A 25,455-nucleotide genomic window follows, 5' to 3' on the forward strand; every position below is an offset into this window, starting at 1 on the left:
ATATCGACAACTGACGGGGACTTTCTCTTCTTCATTGCCCACCTATTCACCGCATATTTCTCATGTTGCAGGTTTTGCCAGGAAGAAACAATCTCGGGCACGCAATCACCGGGTTCCTTTTCGCGGCACACCCGATTCACAGCGAAGCCGTGGCCGGCATAGTTGGTCGTGCCGACATTCTCGCCTGCTTACTGACCTTGGCAGCCTTCCTGGCGTACTGCGCCCACTGCGATCAGGCAAGATCGCCGTTTCTCTTGCTGCTGGCCCTCGTCTCTTCGACTCTGGCCACCCTCGCCAAAGAAACCGGAATATCCTCCCTCGCCCTGTGCCTCCTTTGGGAACTTTGTCGCGGCGAATCGAACCGAAAGGTCAGTCCCTTCGATAACCTTCCTGTAGTAACGATACAGGGTGAGACAGCTAAATTTTTAAGCGATAATGCCTAAACTATCGTAGATACAAAAAAAAATCAATCGACGAACAATCCTTCGTCGCGAATAGTTCTTTCGTGGCTTGCACTCAATTGTTTTGTGTGGGTTTTTATAAATAGACAACCTAATTTCTTAGATGTTAATGTTCCAACAGTAACCGAGTAAAATGGATCGGATTTAATTCAATAATGTAACATTAGCCGTTATCGCTCCGAAGCAGTTTAACTGCCTCACATAAATCATGCGAAACGACCGGTGTGTTGGAAAAACATACAGCGGTCGCGATAACTGGATACTCGTGGTACGTTAATCCAGTAAAAATCTCTCTCTATGGGTGAGAGAACATTTATTCATAAGAATTGTGAGAACGCGCGAAAGCAGATCGAATAACGCGCCATTCGCAAGTCTATTTCGACGCTCAGTCTTGGACCGTGGACCGCACTCGCGGATTTACGGACCGCATCTCCAGTCAGTGGTCGCCCGGAATTTACATTTTACAACTCAATTTCGCTCGTCTTACGACCTCGTCGAATGTACGCTGTAACTGCTCTCCAGAATTTATAAATCGGGCCACGGCCTATCAAATTCTAGAGACCGTGAATCTTTTCCTGCGGTCCTAAAATTTCTTGTTCTTCGCGGATTTTCGCAGGCGACACCCCACCCCCTCTGATCAACTTTTAATACACGTTTTCGCAAGTTCGAGTATTAGTTTATACCCACACAGTACTTTGACGAGCTCGAGCAATCCAGCTCCGGGCGTTCGCAAAGCGACAAAGTTCGTCGAACCGCGCCGCTCCTCACGTGTCCCGGACACATTAGCGTAAATTAACGTTTCGAGAGTTGCATTACGGAGGATTGCGTTGGTCCGCGCTTCCGGCTGCCATTACGAATATTAACAACCGAAAATGGACTGGTCTAGTAGAACGACGCGATCAAATTACCCTTGACGAGGGAAAGTAGACGAACGGGCGGGGTCATGCGAACCGCGGAAACGAATTGATAACGAGACGCGAATAGGTGACGAGATACGATTATCCATAAATGTACCGGGGTCTCGGTAATTATAAGCAACCGGCGGTGCCGGAGAATTCATTGCGCCCGTCTAATGGGTCTTCGCGTGATAATGCGCGGCGCACGTGCGCTCGTATTCCACGAATTCCTGGCTAGTTTCTCGAATCTCGTCCGTCTACACTGGGTGATCGAAGATACGCGACAACGCGAGTAATCGTTGACCCAACGGTCGAAAAGTAGATCCAAAGTATCCTCGATCTCTTTCTCGAACATTCCACATGTATTCGCGTATTTTTTTAAGAAAGAGTTTCCTCGCGTCCTACACCGCCTGGTAAAATGTTGATTGCTCGCGGATTCCGAGACACCGTGTACCGAGGATTTGGGAACGCGCACAGGCGGCAGATAGGCGTGTAACCGATAACGCAACTGCGCTGCACCATGTGCAAACTCGAGCCAACCAGCGATCCTGTTGCAGACAGCAGGCTGATGCACGGTGAGCCATCTCCAGCCGCGTTCAACTAGCTCGAGCCAGCTTTAACCACCTTCGAACCACCTCCAGGCACACCTAGAGCCTTTGCCTGAGCCTCCAGCCGTTCGCCTTTCGAGCACATTGCATCCGGATGCGCTGGATGCATCAGACGCCTGGTGTGATGCATGTCGCGGACCAACCAGCCAACCTAGCCACCCTCGTAGGGTTGGAGGGGTGCCAAGGGTCGTTCGCATTCCCCGACGCCCCTCCGAGTGTAGCGTCGCGCGGGAACTCGATCTTCCTGGCTCTTTCGTGCCTGTCCTCCGCAGTTCTCTACCCTTTTGCCTCCTTTTTCTCACTTTCCCCATATTTTTCCTCTTATTATTCCTCGTACCTCCACCTTTCCTGTTCCATCGTCTCCGCGCTAACCTTTCTAGCGCGCGAAACCAAGGAAAATCGTTTCCTGCGCGAGTTTCTTGCCGGTTGCGTTCGACCAAGAATGTTGCTACGCTCTATTGGAAAGCGGAAACGTCACCGTCGCTATAGAACTTCTTCTACTGTCATTTTCCGGTATGTTTCTCGGGCGAGAAACTATGCACGCAGCGGATGAGACATCGGAGAACTAGGGAAATAATCTTGAAACATGAATGTCAGATAATTGCCGATACCGTTCACGATCAAACTCAAATTTTGACCCTACAACGGTCCAGTAGGGGTAAATTATTAATACGTGCATTCGTACAACGATATCGCCCTCGGCGCGATCTAATTTATCGCCGTTGATAGCCGCCTGGCTCGCGACGCAGTGTTACCGTTAATTGTCCTCTCCTCCTTTCGCCAAAGGAGTCCTTTGTTTCCGTACTTCCGGCCAGAATTGCCGGCTACGACGACACCAGCGATGCCACCATCATCCAGTAACCCTGTTACGTTACCCCTGCGAATTATTCCTTCTCGACAACGCCGACCTGTCGCAAACTTCCTAGCAGTTTCAGAGGGAGAAGGAGAAGAGAGCTATCGTTCCTCGATTACCCGAAATTCAACCCGCTTTCGCGAGACAGCCGTTAATCGCAGCTTCCAAACTCTCCTGCGATTACCAATATTTATTACGCATTTGCGAAAATACGCCGTGATCATTTTCAAGTAAAAATATTTCAAACCATACATCGCAAAGTTGCAATCGTCGTAGCCGACAAGGTCCGTGCAATTTTGAAGCTCGTAATTATCACCGCAACTTCTTCCACGGACCTGCAATTTAACATTAAAATGTCGCCGTCGACTCGCTTTAAAAGCTTTCGACGTTGCTTCTCATTTACCCGGGACGCCGACTTTCGAGTGCGTCGACGTCGATTAAGCGTGGTGCGCGCGCTTTCCTCCCGACTTCGCGATAACCAACTGCAATTATAGTCGCTGCGCGTTTCTACTTTTATTTCTCCGTTTCGGATTTGCGGGGACGGTTTTCGAAAGGACGGAAACACGGCCCAGTTTCGAACGAGCATTTCCGTTCTCCAGCTCGGCTCGTATTCGAACCATCGTCCGGTCAACTTTTGTCTTTATTTATCGGCCAGGTCATCCAGCACATCCCAGCGATCCTTTAATAACGAAAGAAGCAGTGAATTTCGATGAAACGTTGCATTAGACTTTCAGCAAAATCGAATCATTCTCGTCGCTCTTCGTTACCGTTTCGCTCGTGAAATAAACTATTGTCGCTTTCAACATTTTGTCGTGAAGGTACGGAAACGCGTCGGCGTTTCTTGCTTTGCCGGATACCTAAAAACCGCCGAGGGGTTATTTCCTGTAAATTAATCTTTTCGACGTGGAATGGCGACTCCTTTGGACGTCGGAGTATGTTTGCACTGCCCGGTCAAATTAGTTTGGAAAGTGCTCTCGGACACGAGACATTTCGGTTAAATTACCCTCGAAGCGGGGAACCTAGGTGGTCCGTTCTCGATTCAAACATACGTTATCGTTATTAAGATTCCATTTAATTACGTGCGAAACGTCGTCTATGTCGCGGCTGGACGAAGCCTCGATTAATGTTCTCGTTTCATGTATTCGTATCTGCTTTCGCATCCAACCCTTTTAGCGCGTCGTTTCGTTAAAAGCGTATGAATATTTCGAGATACACACGCGAGAATTCTGTTCGAATCGCGGCGACTCGGGCAAACTCTGTTTCGGTGCTTTATTTATTTCAACCGGGTGTCGCGTTAAAAGGGATTCAGCTTGAATGATATTTCATTAATGTTTCGTTTCAGAATTTGTTGCTACCGGCGATATCCTCGCTGTATCAACTTTACGAATAACTCGCTGAAATCGATACGTCGACAAATACTTGTTTGGCTATCGTTACAGGTGAACTGCGGCCTGACGCGCGCCCGCAGCGTGGGCGTCCTCTCCGGAAGTCTGGCCCTTCTGGTCCTCGGCAGGCTGAGGATCACGGGTACGAGGCCGGAATTCGCCAGCGCGGACAATCCCACTGCGAGACATCCGTCTCGTTTAACGCGAGGTCTGACGTTCCTCTATCTACCCGCGGCCAGCGTAAAAATGTTGCTCTGCCCCAGCACGTTGAGCTTCGACTGGTCGATGGACGCCGTGCCGAGGGTAACGAGCATCCTGGACGTCAGGAACCTCGAGTCGGTTTGCCTGTACGCGGCGTTGATCGGTACGTCGATCTGGGCCATCAGAACTCTTCGTCGCTCGGCCAGAGACTCTTCGTTGAGCTTGGTGCAGGCTTACCCGCGTTACGCGTCCAGGTGCCCCGTTTGCGCCGGAAGACGCGCCGGGGGCTGCCACACGGACGGCTGTCGAGCCGCGAACAACAACAACGGCCCGTTCGGCGATTGTCACTGCGCGAAGAGAACAGGGCTGGGGTCTTCGATGACCTCGAGCAACGGGTTCGCGAGCAGACAAGCCGCCGCGACGAGTGTCGTGGTATCGCTGGGCTTCCTCGTGCTTCCCTTTCTTCCCGCCAGCAACCTCTTCTTCTACGTGGGCTTCGTTATAGCCGAGAGGATTCTCTACTTGCCCAGCGTTGGCGCCTGCCTGATCGTAGGAGCCTCCATATCTGGATGTTATCGAATAGCCAGGAAAAGCGGGTCCAGAAGGCGAGGCAGATCGGTATTGCTCGCCACGGTCGTGCTGGTGTCCCTTATGTCGGCGAAGACGATCCTCAGGAATGCCGACTGGTTCGACGAGGAGAGCCTCTACAGGTCCGCTCTCAACGTTAATCCGCCGAAGGGTGAGTATCGCATATACCTACGTGTTTAGGAAGTACGTACGATTAGAAATTGTCGGTTTACCGAAGGAAGAAAAGAACGCGTCCATAAAGATACGGCTCGCGTACGGTGCGCGATACAATTAAAAAGATGATGATAACAAAACGTCGCGTGCTATGATAAACGGAGCGGCTCCCATGATCGAAACCAGATACGTCTGTGGGGACGAAATATACCTACCCTCGCTACGGTGAAATGAAAATCAGCTCGTTCGTCGGATATCGCTCGCAGTTTTCTCTCGTTATACAACGTTCTGCCAACGGCCGTGCTCTCGCTATCCATCCTCTCATCTCGAACTTCCAGCTAGCCAGCGATCCGCCTACCGCGTACATAAAATTGCTTGGGAAGGCGGATACGCGACATGCGATAGGGGGACGCGGTAAGTCACCCTCTCCGTTACCCACCCACGCCTCTCGCGCGCCTTTTTTTTTTTATCGTACCTCTTATCCGTCTTCGTCCCACTTTTTATCTATCTCCGTTAAACACGTCTATACCTTCGCTGGCTACCTCCGCAGTCGTTACACTCCTTCCATCGTTCGTTGCTCGCCATTTTCCGCGTCCCCGCGTTATAATTTTGATCGTTATCCGTCTTCCGATTGCGCCGTCCGCGTCCAGAGGTCTCGAGGAGGTCGACCCTCCGCGTTTGCGAAATTACGACCGTTCCGATTCTATTCTCCGACTCAACCTACAGTTTCCACGTCGAATTTTTCTATTCGCTCGCTTTGCTACGTTTCTCGCGCGACTACCTTTAAATATTCGTAGACGAAAATACGGGCAACCTTATTCCACGGGGTGTAATAAACGAATTATCTTCCTCTCTTTTCTCCTTTGTCGTTGCTCCCACTCGATGAATCAATTCGGTGATACAAACACAGCAGTGGAGTGCATCGGTTTCCCGGCGACTTTCTTACCCTCCTCGAGGTTTTACCGCTTCCCTTATCCGTCTCTGTCGGTTCTTGCGCATCCGTCTTCGTTTTTACGACCTATCTGCCCGATCTAAGATTACTCCGACCGCTTCATACGATTTCCAGACCATCCTAATTACCCCCTGAACCGTCCGATGCACCCGCCCGGATCTCCTTTCCCGTCGCTGGCTTCTCTCGGCCGCTTCCAAAACCATTATCGCGGTTGCTTATTTCCGTTGAGTCCCGGACAACTTCATTCCAGCACGGTAATATACCTTGTAACGCTCGTTCAGCGAGAACTGGTACGCCGGTTGAGCGTTTCCGCGATGCGCCTCGCTTTGTCGCGTCCCCTGCATTGTTTCCCTTTTAATCTTCGCGCGAAAAGAGCGCTCGCGGGTGTAGGCGGGCGACGAGAGGGACGGTCACGCGAGGCAAACGCCTGGTTACATCCGCCAACAACCCTTCCAGCGGCCGTTACAACCTGGCATCGGCACCATCAAACCAGCCGCTCGGCTGGATCGCGACGCATTTTAATTGCGCCAACAGAAATTGCGTATTACCGTGTTGCATCCGCCGCCGACTGCACGGAAATATAAAATAGCGCTTTTTTTTTACGCGCGTTCGCGCTAACCGTTCTCTCCTGGAAATAAAAGTACAAATTTGACGAGTAGAACGCGAGAAACGTTACGCTCCAATTTTACGTTACTCTGTAGTAACTAACTCGCAGCGAGCAATAACCCAGATTTTCAATTAACACGTTTCCCCGTGACTTTTTATAAAAAAAAAAAACAGAGAAAAGCAAACGTATTCTTTGATTCGTAGAAGTTAGAGAGCGCTGAAAGAAGATAGTCCGATGCGGAGACAGTTTATACAAAAGTTCCGATCCCGGTTCTCTGGTTAGGAAACTGCGTGGTGGATTCTTTCTTTGTTTTTACTTTTCCCTGACTCGTCCTAAACCCACCCCTGTGCGTGACGTTTGATTAGCGAAGGGGATGATTAGAAAATGTTGAGAAAAAGATCTCTTTATCGTGCGTATTCGATCACGTTACATGCTTCGAGGCTATAGCAAACAATCCCCTCGATTTCAGGTACATTTCTTAGAAGTTATCCAAGTTAGCCAAGCTGCCGTGTGCCAAACCGTATAGTACGGGCATAGCTCGATGGGATCGCGCGACGATGAAATATGCCCCGAGGCGATTTATCGCGTTTATTTATCGTGACTGATTTAAAACAGTAGCTCCCGCCGCGCCGTCAGGAATTATCGTCGAGTCGCCTCTGGAAGGATCGAATTTTCGTTTCCGGGGAAAGATCGACTCCGTCGCGTCCTTTATTTATGAATTTCGATTATCCAAGGGGAACGCGTACGCGGTAATCGGTAATAAATGATAATAATCTTCTTCGGTTTTTTCCTGTTCGCGCGTGTTCCTATTTTATTTACGATCAGCTTTCGAGTTATAGCTTGTGCTCGCATCACTCATTTTTTTCTTACGCGTTGTCCATTATTTTCTTTCGCCCGATAAAGCGCTGCTCTTGCGTTCGTCGTGCGACATTCGATCTATCATTCGCCTCATTTGTAGCCGGTCGTACGCGTCCAGGTCTACACTTGTTCGATACGATATGAAAAACTCAACCCTTCCACTGAATTTAGTATGAAAAGATATACATATTTGTACAGCGATGGAAATAATGTTTGCGAACAGTCGTGTCAACCGTAGGGTACTCATTCCGTTGCGAAGAAGAGTAGAGAAACAACAACAATTTTCGTCCTGCAAAATTTCAAAGACTCCCTCGTCGTCGAGTTGAAACTCACGTATCTCTCTCGATACACCTACAATATTCGCAGAATGTATAAATTGCAACGAAACTAGCGTTGCCCGCGTAAAACGGAGACTTTCTTTTACTGCATTCATCCACGGGCTTATCGCAAAGCCTCCTGTATTTCAACGTTTCAAGTAGCTCGGCGTTATTATTTTTAATACCGTCTCGTATCACGTATTCTCGGACTAAAAATAATTCCGCGACGGTTAATTTTACTTGCGCGCAAAACGTAAGTAGAAAATAATTTTAATTAACGGCCGATCCTTTCCCTCCGCGACTCTCGAGAAATTCAGATGTCTCGAGAATTATGAATAGCGTAAAAGGTTCATTCAAGATGTCGGGTCTTTGGCTAAAATTTGCCGAGCTTCCCGGAGACTTCTAATTATACGACGCGATTCGAATTTTTGCGCGGAACTGAATTGCTTGTAAATTCGCGAGCCGGAGAATGGAACGCGCGTCGCCGGGTTGCGCGTCTCGAAGCATTCGAGCACGTTTCTTTCGCGCGTTCCACTTTATTATTGGGCGGTGAATTAAGGCGTGTATTTGGAGCGCGGGTCGCTCGATGAACTCGAGTGTTTCGCCTTAACGATACCAGGCTTTCGCGAAAGCTTCGTGGATTAACGTTAAGAAAAGTCGAAACGACGAACCGCTGCGTTCTTTATGCGAGATTATCAGGATTCTGACTTAATAGCAGCGTATTATTCCTGTCAGTCTTTATAGCGAGCGGGGTAATAAAACTTCTTCGCGATATATTAAAATGTATAGAGATAAATATCGAATGGAAATTATGTTACCTAACACAGACAAGATCTACGTATCTCGTAAACGTGGGTTCTGCGAATTTATCGTTTCATCGCTCTTGTATTAATAAACGGTCGAAATAATGAAGTTTCGTTGCACGGTTCATGTTCCAGTGGCGCATCGCGGCCATCCGGAGATCTTAAATCGGCCGAAGGGAGTATCCGCGAAGGTGGGTCGTCTCTTTCGCGATCGCGAAGCAATGTTACGACTGCGGATTCATTTATTACTGTTTGCTCGAGTAGCTATCGGGACGAACGAGCGCCGAGGGTGCCCCGAGAAATGTTTTATTGGCGATATTGTTGGCCGAAGATAAAGCGGAAGCGAACTCGCGATTGCCGTGCGCGCTCCTGCGCGGTATTCGCGCTATCCGGAGTGTAACGTCGAGCGGTCGCGTGTGTACGGCTTTATTGCTCGTAAATACAAAGAACTGAAAAAGAAGCGGGGTGGAACGGCGGAGAAAAAGTACGGCCGGGACGAAAGGAGAAGGGGTTCGGCGAGTACCTGGCGCGCGTCTTATTGCTTTTCGAGGAGGAGCTGTGCGCTGCGTTTAAAAATATATCACGAGAGAAATATATCGGTCCCTTGTATTAGGTCTGTGTACGTGAAATGTCGTTTTCTTCGATCAAACCGCAAAAGTGTATTCCTTTTTTCTCGGAACTTTGTGTACTTTCTCCGCGTATCTTCGACAGAATGTTTTATCCCCTTTTCACAGCTAAACTGAGTTCGTCGTTCTACTTTGATAATTATACAAATTTCTCGGAACGAAGAATTCTTTGAAAAGCATTATTTTACTTTATTCGATCAAGTACCCAAAGCTGATAGCTGTTCGCTGATGTCCACAACCTTTAACGTTATTTTTTGTGTTCTCGAGGTCGCTTTATAACAAGAGTCCCGTTGTGATTGTTGCAGCTTATGGTAATTTGGGCAGCATCCTGAGCGCCCAGGGACGAGTTGCGGAGGCGGAAGAGGCGTTCGTCCAGGCGCTTCGTTATCGACCGAACATGGCGGATGTGCACTACAATCTGTAAGTACGCCGAACACTGTCCCAATAATCCACTTTGTCGCCGCACTACTTCTTCACGCGCCTGTTGCTAATGGCGTCGAATGCAAATACAGTCGATTCACGGTTCAGCGGTGTAAATAAATGATTAGGAGGCGGTCGCGGGGCCGAATTGAAATACCTCGCGTGCCCTTATTCGCCCGAAGACCTGGATTTGTTCTCCGATTGTTCATTGAACGAAAATAACATCACGGATAACGCTCTGGCGTTCTTTGGAATCCTGAAACGGATTGATTAAACCCATTTTATACAAATATAACGTTCGTTATTCCCCTTTCCTGCGCTAAAAGCATGGTAGCCGGAAATTCGTTGCAACGTTTGACACCATTTATAGTTAATCCTCTCCGACGTAAAACCATTTAGTACCAACGGTTTCAAAGTGACCACGTCTACGAAAGACCACACAAAAAAGAAATATACATGTAGAATTGAGTAACCTCCTCCTTTCCGAAGTCGGTGAAACGGTGCGGAAATTAATTTTAGAGAGAAATTAAAAGGTACAAAAAATGGATATATGCTGCTTTTGACAGAAGCAGATCTTTCGCTGCAAACATATTTTCGCGAATATCAATTTTTCTTACTTTATATTTAAATGGTTAAAGTAAGGCGGCGATCGTACGAGCACGTGTCTCCTTTTTCGTAACATCTCGCGAGCACTAATTTAAATCTTGTTACGTCCTGACTATCGATCGTCCTGTTAGCGATGACGACGCGCAGCTGTCGGAAAAAATTCACGTTTTTTTTTTTTATTCGAACCGGCACAGTGGACGTTCGCCTCGGTATATCCAGAGGCGACTGTCGAATTTGCGTAATCCGTGAGCAAAGCGCCGGCGCTCCGCAAATCTCGCAAGCAATGAAGTCGCTCCTGACTTAAGCAGCTGCCGCCTGGAGCAGCGTCCGAAATCCCGAAAAGGCCAAACAGAAACGTGAGCACGACAGCTCGTGGCTCGCGGAAATAAAGGAGTCGGAAGCTAGCGATTCGTGGTGGAAAATCGGTACACCCCGAGGCGAGGCGTTTTCTCGATCGTATTCGAGTCCCGAATCTTCGTGCACGTATTATCGGTCGAAGCGATATTTCGATGTCTGTACGAGGAGATCGATCACGGTATTTGGTTTACGAAGTACGAGTATACCACTGTCTCGTAAGTAACCACGTCGAAACGTTGAACGCTAAAGGTTATTAATTTTCTCGGCGACTTCTTTTTTTCCGCGGAACTCTGTTTTCTGATAAGGCTCCGACTGCGCGGAAAGACAGGTAATTGATGAACTTTCTTCGTCTCTGCGAGGTCTCCCCCTTTCGATAATGGAACCAGCGACACTGTTGCGATATCAATCTAAATTAAAACAGTTAATTCCTATTCTTCTCTCTCTCTCTCCTGTGGCAGAAAAATATGAAAAGATCTTTTCTGTCCGAGTGCAATTTTATGGAACGTTGACACAGCCGAAAATTAAAGAGTATGAACATTGCTTATCGATAGCTTTGACACCGATAGCTTTTCCCGGTTTGTCTCGATGAACAATCGAACTCGCTCGACGTAGCAAGCACTATCGCCACTCGGTACACGACGCAGCGTCCTACGAGGACGGTCGAAAGTCTCTCAGGACTTTCGATCGGAGCTCATCATCTCCCTACGATCCTCTCCGGGCTGCTTCGAGGAGAGCGTAGAAGCCTGTCAAGCCAGGCGAGTCGATAAGCCGCCGCTGGGCATCCCTCTGCGAGCTTGCGATAAGCCGCTCTACGTACCACACACACTCGGTGCAATCTAGGTATCCATTATCTACGTAGAGACCGGCTCCACCTGGAGGAAGAAGGCTCGAGCATCGGAACGGCTCGAAGCTGTCGCGATTGGTTCGGTTCGGACTACTGACTCTACCGGGTCGAGCCACCTAAAGCCGCACACCTAATCGCGACGAACCCTTAATTCGAGGACTCGTACCTCGATCCTCGTTGACGTCCTCGTGCGTTAAACGAACGACGTTAAAGTATCGAACCTCCAGGTTTTCTTCGCGGCAGAGTGTTACAGAGATTAATAAATTGCACGCGAGATGGCCACGGCCGACGAGAAACCGTCCCGCTCTAACTTCGTAAAATTTCACGCCGCGAACACGGCGAGGAAACGTTGTTACGATCCATTTCGCGGAAGGAACTTTTTACCCCCGGCCTGCGATCCCTCGTGGCGCGGTGTACGGAGAAGAAATTGCCCAGGCCACTCGGATAACCCGGATTCATTCTTCGCGGTTATCGGCTTCAGCGATGAAAGGGAGCGTATCGTGTGTAGCCATTATCCTCGCCTTCTACGTAACACTACGTATCTTTCGCTTTAGACTGCCGGCCGCCGAACTGGGAAATTCTGTTCCAAACAAGCTTCCCGATAGAAAAATAACGATGAAATGAACAGTTTCCATCCGTGTCGACTGGAACGCGTCGATCACAGGTCCGCCGCGTTTTCCGTTGTCGCAAGATCTTTCGAAACACGCGAAAGAAACGGCCCCGGCCGCGCCGGCACGACAACCCGTCTCCCGGTACGTTGTCCCTTCGACGCGCGACGGATCGATCGCCTCGACACGAACGATGCCTAACTTCTCGTTATTCGCCGGTGCGCTTTGCGACGATTTCTTTATTTCTGGGTGTGTTTTCGTTAAAAAATGAAATCTCCTCGGAAGACGGATGGGCGGGCTTAGCGCGGAACGACGGATGTTGATTTATTGAAATCCCCTGGCCGTCGTAAGTCATCCGTCAATGGGCGACGGTGAATGGAAAATTGATTAGGCCGACCAACGGGGCAAAGCAGTTGCCCCGTGTCCATGCCGTCTGGTCCAGAAGTACTTTCCGATTATGTAGCACTTAGGTAATGATGTCGTGGGATCGATAGGTAATTAACAGATGCTCCGTTATGAAGGGGAGATGTTTTAATCACAGCGAACGTCGTACAGGAGCGGTGGGATTAAAAAATAATTGGCTGCGCGAGCGAGCTAGCCGACGAGAAGTGCGAGCGGAGCTTAGAAGGGACGGTAAATCGCTTGAGCCGATGAATAATTACGGTGAGACGTCGGTTCGGACATCGCCGTGAAATGGCGTGCTTTATTAAAACTAAAAAAAACGAAAACGTGGGGAAAAAATGAAGGAGGAGCAATATCGGGCAAGCCGAGTGTATCCGTGACATGTTAATTAACATTACGATGAATAATAGAAGCGCTCTTGCTTTACGAAATGTGCAATCGTTTCGCTTTATGATATCAGCGAAATATACCAGAAGCGCCAAAAACAAACTCGAGCTAATTAAACCTAGAATTCTTTGATTTCAAATTGTCAAAAGTGTATCGGCAATCGAACTATTTATCTCGCGAAAGAAAGAGAACGTCGCGTCGCGTTGCAACGGAACGAAAAGGAGCAAACTGCAGCCGTAGAATGCAATCGAGGGTTTTCATAACGACGGTGCTGACGCGAAATTGCGCGGCCGAGCATCGCGCTGAAAACGCTAACGAAATCAAACTGCGATCCACGAGAATTAATTTGCTTATTGTCCCGATGAAATTGACGTACAACGAGCCCCGCGATGAGCACGCTAATTGCGAGCGGCGACGAGCGCTACGTCGCGCCAGCGGTTCCATTTCTCACCCTTTGAACGTTCGTGGCCCGCCGCGCGCGACGACGATGACGAAGTTCGTTAAATAGCTGAAAATATTTGCGTTGTTCGCCGAGAGTGTCTTTGAGCGTGCACGGGGCGCCGGACCGTATCGAAAAACAACGGTTTTTCGTGCGATCGTTGTTTGAAATTCACAGCGTACGTACGCGAGAGATTAGAGGCACAGGTAGTCGGTACAAGCATTATTATTTAAAGTAGTATATAGCGAGTAGTAGGAATAGCGAAAAACAAAATTTATCATAAAAACATTTGTTTCCGATAAATGCTACAATATGAACATAAAACTATGCCTCGTTCAATTAGTTCGTTAGCATCGGAAATAACCAAGGCGACCTAGTTGCAGAGTTTGCACGGTATGGATGCCACAGCATCCGACATTAATACGCGATCAATTCCATCCGATCCAGCAGCGGATAATCAAACTATACGCGCAAGTTTCCAGAATAATGGCAGGGTACGACCAGCGCGCTAGTTTTTCGAAAGAACCCTCGGGAGCCCAATGTCACCGAAATCGATCATCCCGCCTATTCGAAACCATTCGCTCGAAGGCGCAGCACGAAATACCACCGGTGAGAAGTAGGTATTATCCGCGAAGTGCCAATATTTAATTCGCGCGAAGCAGACGTGACTAGACAGAAATCGGGATCGTGGCTGGAATCGACGTTCGCGCGGCGGGAACGCATCTTCGAGACGGATCGAGAATCGAGAGAGGGATGACCTGACGAGGAGTCGGCGGCGGGCGTCGACTCTAGAATTCGCAAGGCGAGAGACGAGACTGCGAATTGAATGGGAAATTGATGGGCTTCGCCCTGTCGGCCGTGTACGCGGCGTATATCCGCCATAGAGCCCCGCTAGATTCCGTTGTGTCCCGGTCGTGTATACCTCCTGTACCTTCGGGCGTCTCGACGCTTCCCCACTCCCCGTGCCGTTCCCCCACGCCATTCAGCTTCGACGCTACACACGACGTGTTCCTCGCCGCATACAGAGCAGAGCGTCGTGGGTTAGCCGACGCCGGCGGTGGCAGTGTGCGTGTACAGCTGCAGGCGGCCCAATGGTAAACCGTCCGCGCTTGGTTTGGACCGGTGTTTACCCATCCTGACCGCTTGAATATGTATCGTCCCGGCTGCGCTTTGATTGTACGCCCTCGCATTTGCATACGGAAGTGTCTAAAGCGGCCGAGCCTCGCTCGGACCTACCCTCAAGACGCAACAGTCGGCCTCGAGGACGCTCGGCTCTCCTAAATCGACCATCGCGTTTTGCCTTCGACCCCCTTCACTCTCGAATATCGGGGAGGTATTAGACCGAAGCTTACGACCATTTAACCACTTTTCTATTTTATCTTTGTGTAATTTCTGTCGTTTCATCCCTTACACTAACAAACAATCTCCAAATAAAAGTCATGGCCATGGTCGGATCGTTAAATCGTTGCATTGTCGCAGAGTTAGTTGAACAGCCACGAGGATGCATTCATCGATCACGTTCTTAAAGAACGATGCTCGAAATCTATTCATCCGGGAGCGTACCGTTGTCAGACGAACATGCAAATCCTGACTTATCTCGCGCGGTAACATTTCCCGTCCTTTCACCCTCGCCACGGAAACAAAAGTATCGCCACTTTCATGGGAGCACACTCGCACGGTAAGCCTTCCCGCCCTGCCCTCTCAGCGGGTTTTATCTCCTGTACGCGATGAACATACCCGGGCGGAGCTCGAACTTGAACCACTCCTGTCGGTGGTTAGGATATAAGAGTATTATCTCAGGTTTACGTCTGTGTTATCAGATACCGCGCCATGGCGAAAACCGAGTAACCCGAGAGAAGCGCGTCGCGACGTTCCATCCGCCGGATCAGGCGTCCACGAAGTCCACAAGAACTCCGTATTCTCGGGACGATCCACGTAAAATATCCACGTCGTAAAATATTCTTCCTCCGATTTTCATTTTTACCACGGAGTTCAATCTAACGCGCGTGTGGCAACCATTTCTGTATACCGAAGTTAGAGATAGATCTGCTTTTTTTCGGCGGGAAAGATCGCGCGGACGAACTCGCCGTATTTATACGTATTACACCGGCGGGGAGACATTTCTCGAGAGAAAGGACGTTGTTCGAGAAAGTTCCTCGCCCGTCTTGGACGGATACGTGTCTTCGTTAACGACGGAGTGTACGTTCGTTCGAACGTTCGAGACGCAACATGGTTTTGGTTCGAACGAAACTTTGTTCGGCACTTGTTGCGCGTGACGTCGCTCCCTTCCTGACCATGTTGCGCAACGAAGTTACATCATCAGACTTTGTTGCGCGTGCACGCGCAGCCCGAAGTAGCGAACCGCGTTGCAACGTTAGCGTTAGGGAACCGAAACTGCCACCGAATAGTTGTTTGCAACACGCTAGAAAGGACTCGAATATCCTACCGAATGCAAACTTCTTGGAAACCTCGCGACGAGTTCCTCTCGAAGCTCTTTCGCGGAGACGATGGAATAATTATCCTTTCTAAAGTTTTCTCTCTCCTTCGTAAACACGGTACAATGGATCCCATCGGATGGGAGAAATCCATTCGACTCACTGTACGTTTCGGTGCGGTCTACTTCGCTTATAGCCGCGATCGACGACCGCGATTACGTCGACGGGAATAATCGCAGCCGACCGAGTGAAATATTTGCGTATCGATAGGTGTCGCGTTTATAGACGGAATCGCCGAGCCTTGAAAACCAAGAAACGAACGAAAGTTCTCGACCTCGGTTCGATTCCTCGTAGATTTTTCTTCTCGAATGGTACGTCCGGATCGAGCGGCCGGGGAAATGAAAGTCCAGAGAAGAACTCTCGAAGAAAACTCCGAATACCTCTTCAGCGGTGATCACCGATGTCGAGAGTGATTTCAGAGGTCAGCAATTCGCGACGTCGAAACGAAGATCCATTTCGGGCGTAAGTAAATATTTCATACCACGAGCCATCTGTTCTCGCGATTTTCCATGAGACGTTCGACGCGAAATAATCCATTGAAAAAAAATCCACGGAACGGTCAACGCGTTGACCTGCGCAGCGGCCAGTACGGGGCCGCGTATTCAGTCTCGGTGTCGTTCATCGTCGCATCGTATCACTGCGAAAACCTGGCGCTAATTCGGAAGTTTGCTAAAAGACCAGGTGCATTCGAATAGCCGAGCTGGACAATCCCGCGCTCTCGTGAAAGGCGTGAACTTTCGCGTCGGGCATAGTTTGACGCGTTTCCGCCGCCTCGGCCGACGGAGGCGCATTGAATCTTTAGAATGGTACGCGACAGGGTGTCTCGCGACGCTCGAGGGAGTTTCGCGCGGAACGGAAACGCCGCGCTCGACGGAGAAACTTCGGTCGACGTCGCGGACAGTGGTTTGGGATGGACGTTGCTGCGCGATAAGGTGCGAGCTTAATAACGTTCACTCGATCGATCGACCATTGGATTACTCGTTTACGGGAGCATTCGATCTTTATTCCTGAACGAAATACACGTCAAACGTGTATCGTATTCATTTTATTTAGTTTATTAAAGGATACGCTCCCTATCTCTTTCGCTACTCGTTGCTCATTTCTCGAGATTAAAATAAGGATAGGATAAAGATTGTTGTAGGGATTAGAGTAAGCAAAAGTTGTAAGTTTTTCGGAACGTCCGAACTGTACAAGGTTTGTCACTGTTCTCCCTATCCGAATAATTGCTGGTTCTTGAACGGCGACCTGAACATCGGGACACCTTCACGCTGCCTCAACGATGGATCTTCAAGGCGTCGCAACATTATTTATTTTCTCAAAAAAAGTAACGACAAACCGATGTGTCTATCTCGAGCTTAATCACGTCGGGCATTAGTTTCCGCCCGATAAATAGCACGACAGGCTCGAAGAACGAACGAACAAAGGAACGGACCCGTCAAAGTTGCGCGAGCCGCGCGTACAGGATCCGCGAGGTATTAAAGTGAATTCGCCAAGTCGGTTGAACTTTCGCCTGTTCTCAGGATCGTCGTCTAACTCGCGCTCGCGCGATAGTTTGATACGTTAATCCGTTAAATTGGAGAATTTATCGGGTCGAAAGTTGGTTTAATCTCGACTCAATGTAGACGCAAGCAACCGAGTCGCGCGTAGCCGACGCTGTAACGTGCACCTAGAGACGGATACGATGCCAGAGGGTAAGGAGAACGAAAGCCTCGGGATAACGAGTCGGCACGGCCGGGAGGCAAAAGCCAGACTGTACGTTTCGAGACCTTTAAAGCGACGAGACGCGAGCTACGTCGAAGGTATCTCCGTCTCTTGCGGTTCTCGTCGTTCGTCGAGGTAAACCAAATCTGTGAATTAATTAGTCGACAATCGTCCCAAACAACCGAGCCTGACTACTCGCTCGCGCGTGCCATCGGCCGAGACTAGAAAATGGAGACGTCCTTCGGGTTCGACAATGGCTCTTAACTACGGAATCCATGAATCTTCGATGACTCCGAATGAATTTCAGCAGGCTATCGTCGGATAAAACAGTTAGCCGTTGAATAATCCTCCCGATGCTTTCGACGATACGACCCTCTCGAAAGGGGAGCCACGATGGGAAGACTTTAAACGTCGAAGGGGAGGCGAACGTCGAAGACGACCGGAGAAAGTCGAGGGCGCAAACTTTCGGAAAACAGAGGGTCGCGGTTAGAGGGTCGCGAGGAGCCGACGGGGGTTACGTTTATTGGAAGTCGAAGCTACCCGGGTCTCTCAGGATCGAATAGCGGTGAATAATACAACCCGATGCGTATCCTTTGTTCGCCGTCGCGCTGATACCATCTGATTCCGCGGCACGGAAAAAAGCCGACGGACGCGGGAGCTGGATACGTAAATATAAATCCAGCAAATGAAGGCCGGGGGTTGCGGAGAAGTCGAAGATAAAGGAAGTTCGGAGCGCTCGTTGGATACAGGGCATGAAAGTTTTCGAAAGCTTTCCGACGGCACCCCCGGGAATCGAGCCACGCATACGAACCTCGATTCCCTCCAGCGAGCAGGAATCCAGGGAGCTCATAATATTCCTCGAAATCCCTCACCTGGAATGTCGCATTTCTACCTGGAACTCCAGTCATCTTGACAACGTAACCTTCTTGGAAAATCGATGTCGAACAACCGAACAACGACCGCGTCCGCTTTAAATTTTGATCTGTTGTTCTCGGCACTGTTTATTTATCTGAAAGAGTCGATTCCAGTATTTATGAAAATCGTTGAAACACTGCGGAAGAACAACCACGATTGAAAGCCAGTAGAGCAATTTCATGGGTATCTCGAAGCGTAAGGGTTATCGATCGCATTGTTTGTTTATTTACGTATTTAGTATATAAACCAACGCATCGTACCTTTACTCGATAAATACGCGGATGCATTATTAATTTGTTTATCAAGTAAGTGAAAACAATCATTTCGCTAGGTAATATTCCCCGACTCGGTGCACCTCGTGCGAACGGGTTTCGAGCTGGCTTCCGCTGGATTTATGAAGAGAGCTTCCGCAGGAATCGTTCGCCTCTGTCGCCATTCGTCAACGGGAAATCCCTCGTTCGCGGTTTACAATTACGGGAGACGAATCGATTCGACTGGGGCTCGCGTCGCGGAAAAATAATTGCCGTTTTATCGTGCGACCTGCGCGCGTAAATCGACGCCGATCGTCCCGATGGAGTACCCGCGGATGACGATTTCCTTGCCTCGGCTGCAATCGAAAACTCGCCGAGATCGGCGTCACCTTACGAAAAATATGAATACCGTCCGTCTGACAGCGAATTTGACCCGCCGATGGAAAGCTTCGGGTACCACTCTGGGATACTCGTCAACCGGTCGACTAAACCGCAGTAACGATAATGCCGCGCCAGACATCGCTAACAATTTATCCAATGAACACATCCTGTTATCTCGTCGGCGCTCTCCGCCGAACACTTCCCTCCGTGTCAGCCGACCGAGTAATAGCTGTATCGAGTAGCGCGTACTTGCTCTCTAGCCTGACACCGGCCGAGGTAATCGTTTCCCCTCGAAGAACCCGACTTCGCCTGTCGTTTCTATTCGTCGTTTATATGGATTAAGGGCAACGAGCAATCCATCGACCTTGTTCGGTCGATACCATTCGAATAGTCCGGCGAGAGACTTTCGAAAGTACAAAAACTTTTAGAACAATTCAATCTTCATTCAATCATACGATTCAATCATTCGCGTATGCGTCTATTCGAAGAAATCGAAGCGTAGCAAATGCGATCGTCGGAGCTTAATCGGTACAAGTTAATGCGGAAGTAATTTCCGAATTAACCGGAGACCGCGTGCAACATTCGACCCACATATTACACCCTCGGCCACCCCCCTTCGATCTTCGCGAACTCATCTCCCCTGCCCGAAGCGCCATTATAATTCCCTTTCGTCCCCTAAATTGTCGCGCTTCCCCTAAATCGTCGCGGCTAGGGCGGTCCGCTGTCCAGGCGATGTAAACGCTTAGCATACACCCTCGGTTATACGGTGGAAGTTAATGGAAGTAAATAACTTCCGGATCGATATCGTTTGTTTCGTGCGCTTACGAGCACTAGGCCCTTCATAAATTTTCACCAACCCGCCACGTAGAGTGGAGAAATATAACGTGGCCATAGGAGTTCGCTCGCAACGTTTTAGTCGTCGGTCGATGGTCGATCTACCAAGACTTTCGAAACTCGGACCGGTCGCGAGGACTTACCTACCTCCGAGTATCGCGATAAAACCACGATTTATACGTCACGCGATAAAAATAATCGACCGGTTTTAACAAGAGCCACGCGCGAAAAGAGATGCGTGAAATTTATTTTATTTGTTATAGTTAAAAATGCGATTTCGTTGAAATTCAATTTCGGGGCAACGAGGACTCCAAGATCGCGTGCACGCGTTACGCCGTGGGTTATCGGACGGCATCGTTCGATGGTACAAAGCCCCGTACCGGAGACAACTCTCCGACCATGCGGTGCAATCAGCGCGAACAATCAGTTTGCGGAATGGCCACCATTGGATGCACAATCGACGTCTTCCATCGCCGTCGTCTTTCGTTCGCCAGCTTAAAATACGATTATAATTCCCCTTTGTCCCCTAAATCGTTCCGTCGCGTCGCCAGTGTATCTTCGAGACTTCCGTCGTCTTTCGATGAAACATCGCCCATCGATCTGGCCGACGTGTGGCGCTTCGAACCGTCCGTAATATCCCAGCAACGGTCAATGTTTCCGTGGGCTATTGGTGCAACATCTGCGGAAAAAGAGAGGCACTTGAAACCTGCTGCTTCCGGCTTCGAACACGGAGTCCTACTTCGTCGTTCCCCACAGACGAACCGCTAGCCGGTCGTTGCCGCGTCGAGGACTCTTGCGGGCTCGTTTCATTCTTCCGCATATTTTTCGCGTGCTCCTCGGTTCTCAGATTATCCTGGCTTCTTAGTTCTTGGTCCCGTGTTACGGCTGCTACCTTTCACCTACTTTCTTCTATATTTCTTACTTTCTGCTGGAGCTAAAGTAGCCGAGACCAGGGGGGGCCGAAGATGTTGACTTTAAAACGAGAAAAGTGCTTCCCGGATTGACTCCTCTACTTAGAAACCTTCGGGAGCGTACTCTGAAAATCAGCTGCTGGCAACTCGGAACTTTAAGAAACGAGTAAATACTGCGTTATACGAAACGTTACTGGAGGATGTTTAGTTACGTGTAATTAAAGGTTTGATATAGTTTCGACGACGCAAACCCTTTGGTTCCTCGAACGGTACAGATCCGTAAAGAGCGATACAAATAGTTTTCTAAGTCTCGTCGTTTTATAAGAACCTTTAGCTTCACTTCGGGTTCTCTCCGGTATCGGTTAACAGCGAAGAACTCAGAAATAGCTAACTCAGGAAAAGCTTCCATCTCCATTGATAAATAGAATTCACAGCTCTTTATTTGGCTACCTACATTCTGTGCATAGAAATGTTCTCTATTTGAACACCTCCATTCGCATTATTCTCTTCCACGGTCCCGATAGCCAGCATACGCGCTGTCTCTCCATCTTCCTGTCCACCTTCCGCTCCGCCCCCTCCCTGTGGCGGGGATTTGATTACCATTCACGCACACCTCCGCTCTCCTCTCACGATCCCATCGCTTATCGCTCACCCAACTCCACCTCCACTGCAACCACTATACATACACACAGTCCTCTTTATCCATCCGCTAATCCCTTTCGCTGTCTCTGTCTTTCATCCTCTCTGTGGTCGCTGTACACGCAGCTTTCCCTTTATCCCTGCTCCGTTTCTCGTGTCTCCCAACGATCAGCTCGTGGTTTTCTTTCCACCACTTTGCCGGTCTATCAACTTCCCCTCTGCTATCAATTCGATTCTCGTTTGTTTCTGTACCAACTCTCTGTCCACTTGTTCCCGAACGGTTTCTTTAATCGCGATTCGATAACCGTGTCCATTTTTATCATCTCGGTAGTATCGTAGGTTGCAGGTAAGCCCCGCAGGAAACTCGGTCGAATCAGGCTAGGCAACAAACGCGTTAAAAATTTCGCTACGTTCTCCGATCATTTTGGAGCAGCGAACGCCACAGTAGTCATCGCCAGTGCTCGATCCGATCGGACGGTTTAATCGACAGGAAGTCGATCGCATTAGGCCTGCAACCTCGCTACGAACAACCTTCGGAGCTCGCGCCAGGCCCGGCTCTTTGTAGCCTTGTTTCGCCGCATTAGATATTATACCCCCAGGTATTACGTCCGGCGAATCGACCTGTTCCATATCTATTCGCTCGCGATTCGCGTCACGACGAAACGCGTGTGCCGAACGCACCCAATGGACGTCCAGCTAGCCGACTCAATACCGGCGCGGGCGTCATCCCCCGTTGATACGTTCAAAGCCTCGTTCCGGTTGGCCACGATTGGTCGGGTATCGTCGAGCGTCATCGAACCGTGACGAGTTTAGAATCGGTTTCGGGTAATCATACGCCGTGTATGGACCGCTGTCGCTCGCCAGTCAATACGGTTTTCATGGATTGACACATACCGCTAATTAGTATTCCAGGTCCGCGCTCAATGGTATCACGGCATCGTTGCTCTTGAAAAGCTGCCAAACAGGTCGCTCGACAGAGAGATTATCGCAAGCTCGCGCGCGAAAAGGGAGACGCCGGTCGTCCATACGCACCGTTCGGTTATAGTCGAGGGATTTACTGCAGTGTTTCCCAACTATTCGTGACTCCTCCAATCGCGATCTACCACGGAACCATATCGACGAGATGGTCATGATCGATGAGAATCTCCGATCCCCCTATTCACGTTGGGACATAAAACTGTCCAAAAGGTGTTCATCGAAACCAGACTAATCACTCAATCAGACAGTCAGGGATGTTCCGACGACCGGCGTTATCTCGCGGTGAAACATTTTTCCGTTGCGAATTTAATGTCGCCTGTAGCTGTTGAATCTTTGCACGTGCGAGTGCGTGCTAATGGCGACATATTTTTTGGTATAGTTCGCGGACAGGTAGCACGACACTGTCTGGGTTTCGTAGGATTTATGACTCGGTCAAGGAGCGAGCGAAACCTCGACGCTGCGTATGGTGTTCGCAAGAGAGACGGTTATATTTAGGCAGTTGACGCGGTTAAAATTTTGCTCTATGAAAAAAAAAAATTACAATTATTCCAGTAACAATCATATCAAAAGATAGCGTCGCGGAATTCAACTTTTCCTATCGCAGTTTTTAGAATCACGTTTTCGTACTAATCGATTAAAAGCATAGAACAGGCTGTATTTTTATAGAGGTACATTGCACGAATGCAGCAGGTATTCGCAACGTCGAACGATCATTTTTTCCCTGCGGACTGTGCTCTCATCCCGCGTTGTTTGTCTCGATTAAAACGACCGTTCCGACGCACTCGCGATCATTCGAGGGCGACAGGCTCGGTTTCGAGCGCGTAATCGCGTATTCGTCGTAATCGCGGACTCGCGGATATTTGTTTCAATAAGAACGCGAACGAGGGGTGGGTCTCGTAAATTGCACGAGCATCGACCGTGTGTAGCGATATCGGGCAGAAATTGAATTAATACTCGCGCACGAATGCGCGTAATGCCCGTTGAAACGATCGGTATTCGTTCGACGATTTGATTCACGATATTCATACGCACTGTCGCTAATCGATATCCTCTCTAATTCAAAAATAAGAGCCAGTAAGATAGAAATTGTCCAGGTAGCCGCGTGCGCTAGACGCCGTATTGCAAGGAGTTAACGAACACGTTAGAAAATTTGTTCACGGTTTATTAAGGTTCGCGCGTGTCTTATCGCTCGGAACGAAATTACAGCGTGTACCGTGGCGAACGTTACGACATGGCAACGATTCGCTTCCCTGATTCGGTTCACACTCGTTTTTGATATGAACACTAAAACAGCGCGAGCTGAGCGTTTTACACGTCCGCGTTTACACCGGATGACAGCAACGTTTGCACCAGGCGTGTAAGGTTTCTAAAAAGTACGGGCTAGGTACGAATAAAGTATACAAGCACGCAACGCAGGTGATATTCTCTCGGAGACAAGCATATGAAAATAGCTACGGAAGAGATACGAGGGGCGTTTTTCGTCTCCGTTCTCGCGCCGCGAGATTTCTCATTCGAATTTTCTGTTCCATTAGCTTGCGGTTCGCCGCGCTCAAGCATTAACGGGTCCGCGCTCACATATTTACGCGGCGTGGTAATTAAGAGCTAATTAAAAATGTCCGGGACCCGGCGATCGGTAAATAATCGGGGAAACGAAAGCTGCCGAGCGGCAAGATAAATCGAACGCCTATCTCCCGATCGTATAATGTATCCCGGATTTAAGCGTCGGCCGCTAATTGCGCACGGTATTCCGGAACCATTTAAATTGGTTCACCGCGACAGATCTAATCGCTCCGGCCGTCCGTTTCGCCCCGGGCAATCCCACCCACGCACACCCAACCGATGGCAATTCTTTTCCCTTGGTTCGACTTCAACCCGCCCCGAAATCGGACGCCTCTGCCGTTCGCGTTACCGCCGACACCAGGAATTTTTCATCCGACGACGAGAAATTCGTCGACATCCCCGAGAGTTCGTTGTAAACGCTAGCTGGGAAAGATTCCGGTTGGCAGGACGTGATTTTTCGAGCGGTCGACGCAAGAATTTTAATTACACGCGGTGCTTATCCGGGACACATTCGGCCAACAGTTTCTAGAAGCATTTCGCAAAAATCTCACAAAAGTCTGTTGATCTCTCGTTCGTTATCGTTGTTATCGTAAGTTATTGTAGGAATTCGAACGCGTTAACGACGCGGACGTTCGTTAATCAATCCTTTCGACGTTAACGAACAAGGAAAACCCGGATCGAAAGTCAGCGACAAGAGTGCAGTTTAACGAGCCCCGCAGCCCCTGTCGTGGCGATTCGAACTCGCAAAGACCGTCTGGTTCCCGAAACTTCCGTCTTATTAGAAAACTTATCGATTGGAAAAAAAAAGAAGCCGGGCCGAAGACCGAGGAAAAAGATGGACAAAGAGGAGAGGGGAACTAATTTGTCGGGTGGCCCTCGAGGAGGAGCTATTACCCCGAAGCTCCGAGGGGAAAACTTACGGAATCTTAGAGGGTGCTCGAGCGCTGCCTTAATAAGCGCCTTAACATCCCGTCTATAAATTTTAAGCGATGTAAAATTAGCGCGAGCCCAATGCCGGTTTTGTGCCATCCCACGTTTCAACCCCTGCTTCTCTCCTTTGGTTTTCCCCTCTACCAGCAGTTATGCGCTATCGAACACGCCGAAATAGTAGGTTTCGACGTGTTACCGATCTCGCCAGCTTATTGCGCATGGTGCGCTTCAAATCGTGCATTAAGAAATCGATTAAACGTTGAGCTTGCACGTGACTATAATAATTTTAACGTTTCTTTAAAAATTGACACTAGTCCGACGTCGGTGCATGCCATCGCACGTTTCGACCCCCATTTCTCTTCTTCGATCCTCCCCTGCCTTGCACTCGTGTTCCATCGAATTCGCTGGAATAATAGGTTTCAACGTGCTACCGATCCGGTCTCTCTCTCTCTCTCTCTCTCTCTCTCTCTCTCTCTCTCTCTCTCTCTC

At 49.3% G+C, this 25,455-nt stretch overlaps 1 protein-coding gene across 3 annotated transcripts in view; it reads left to right on the forward strand.

Annotated features, from left to right (window-relative positions):
- LOC128876337 (protein O-mannosyl-transferase TMTC2) overlaps positions 1-25,455 on the forward strand; it is a 158,350-nt gene that overhangs the window by 83,126 nt on the left and 49,769 nt on the right. For all 3 annotated transcript variants that reach the window (XM_054122606.1, XM_054122604.1, XM_054122605.1), the window contains exons 3-5: positions 72-368; positions 4,258-5,143; positions 9,614-9,728. In XM_054122606.1, coding sequence (XP_053978581.1) covers positions 72-368; positions 4,258-5,143; positions 9,614-9,728 — 1,298 coding nt within the window. The remainder of the gene's footprint in view (positions 1-71; positions 369-4,257; positions 5,144-9,613; positions 9,729-25,455) is intronic.

Source organism: Hylaeus volcanicus, chromosome 5 (assembly GCF_026283585.1).
Source record: "Hylaeus volcanicus isolate JK05 chromosome 5, UHH_iyHylVolc1.0_haploid, whole genome shotgun sequence".
NCBI lineage: Eukaryota > Metazoa > Arthropoda > Insecta > Hymenoptera > Colletidae > Hylaeus > Hylaeus volcanicus.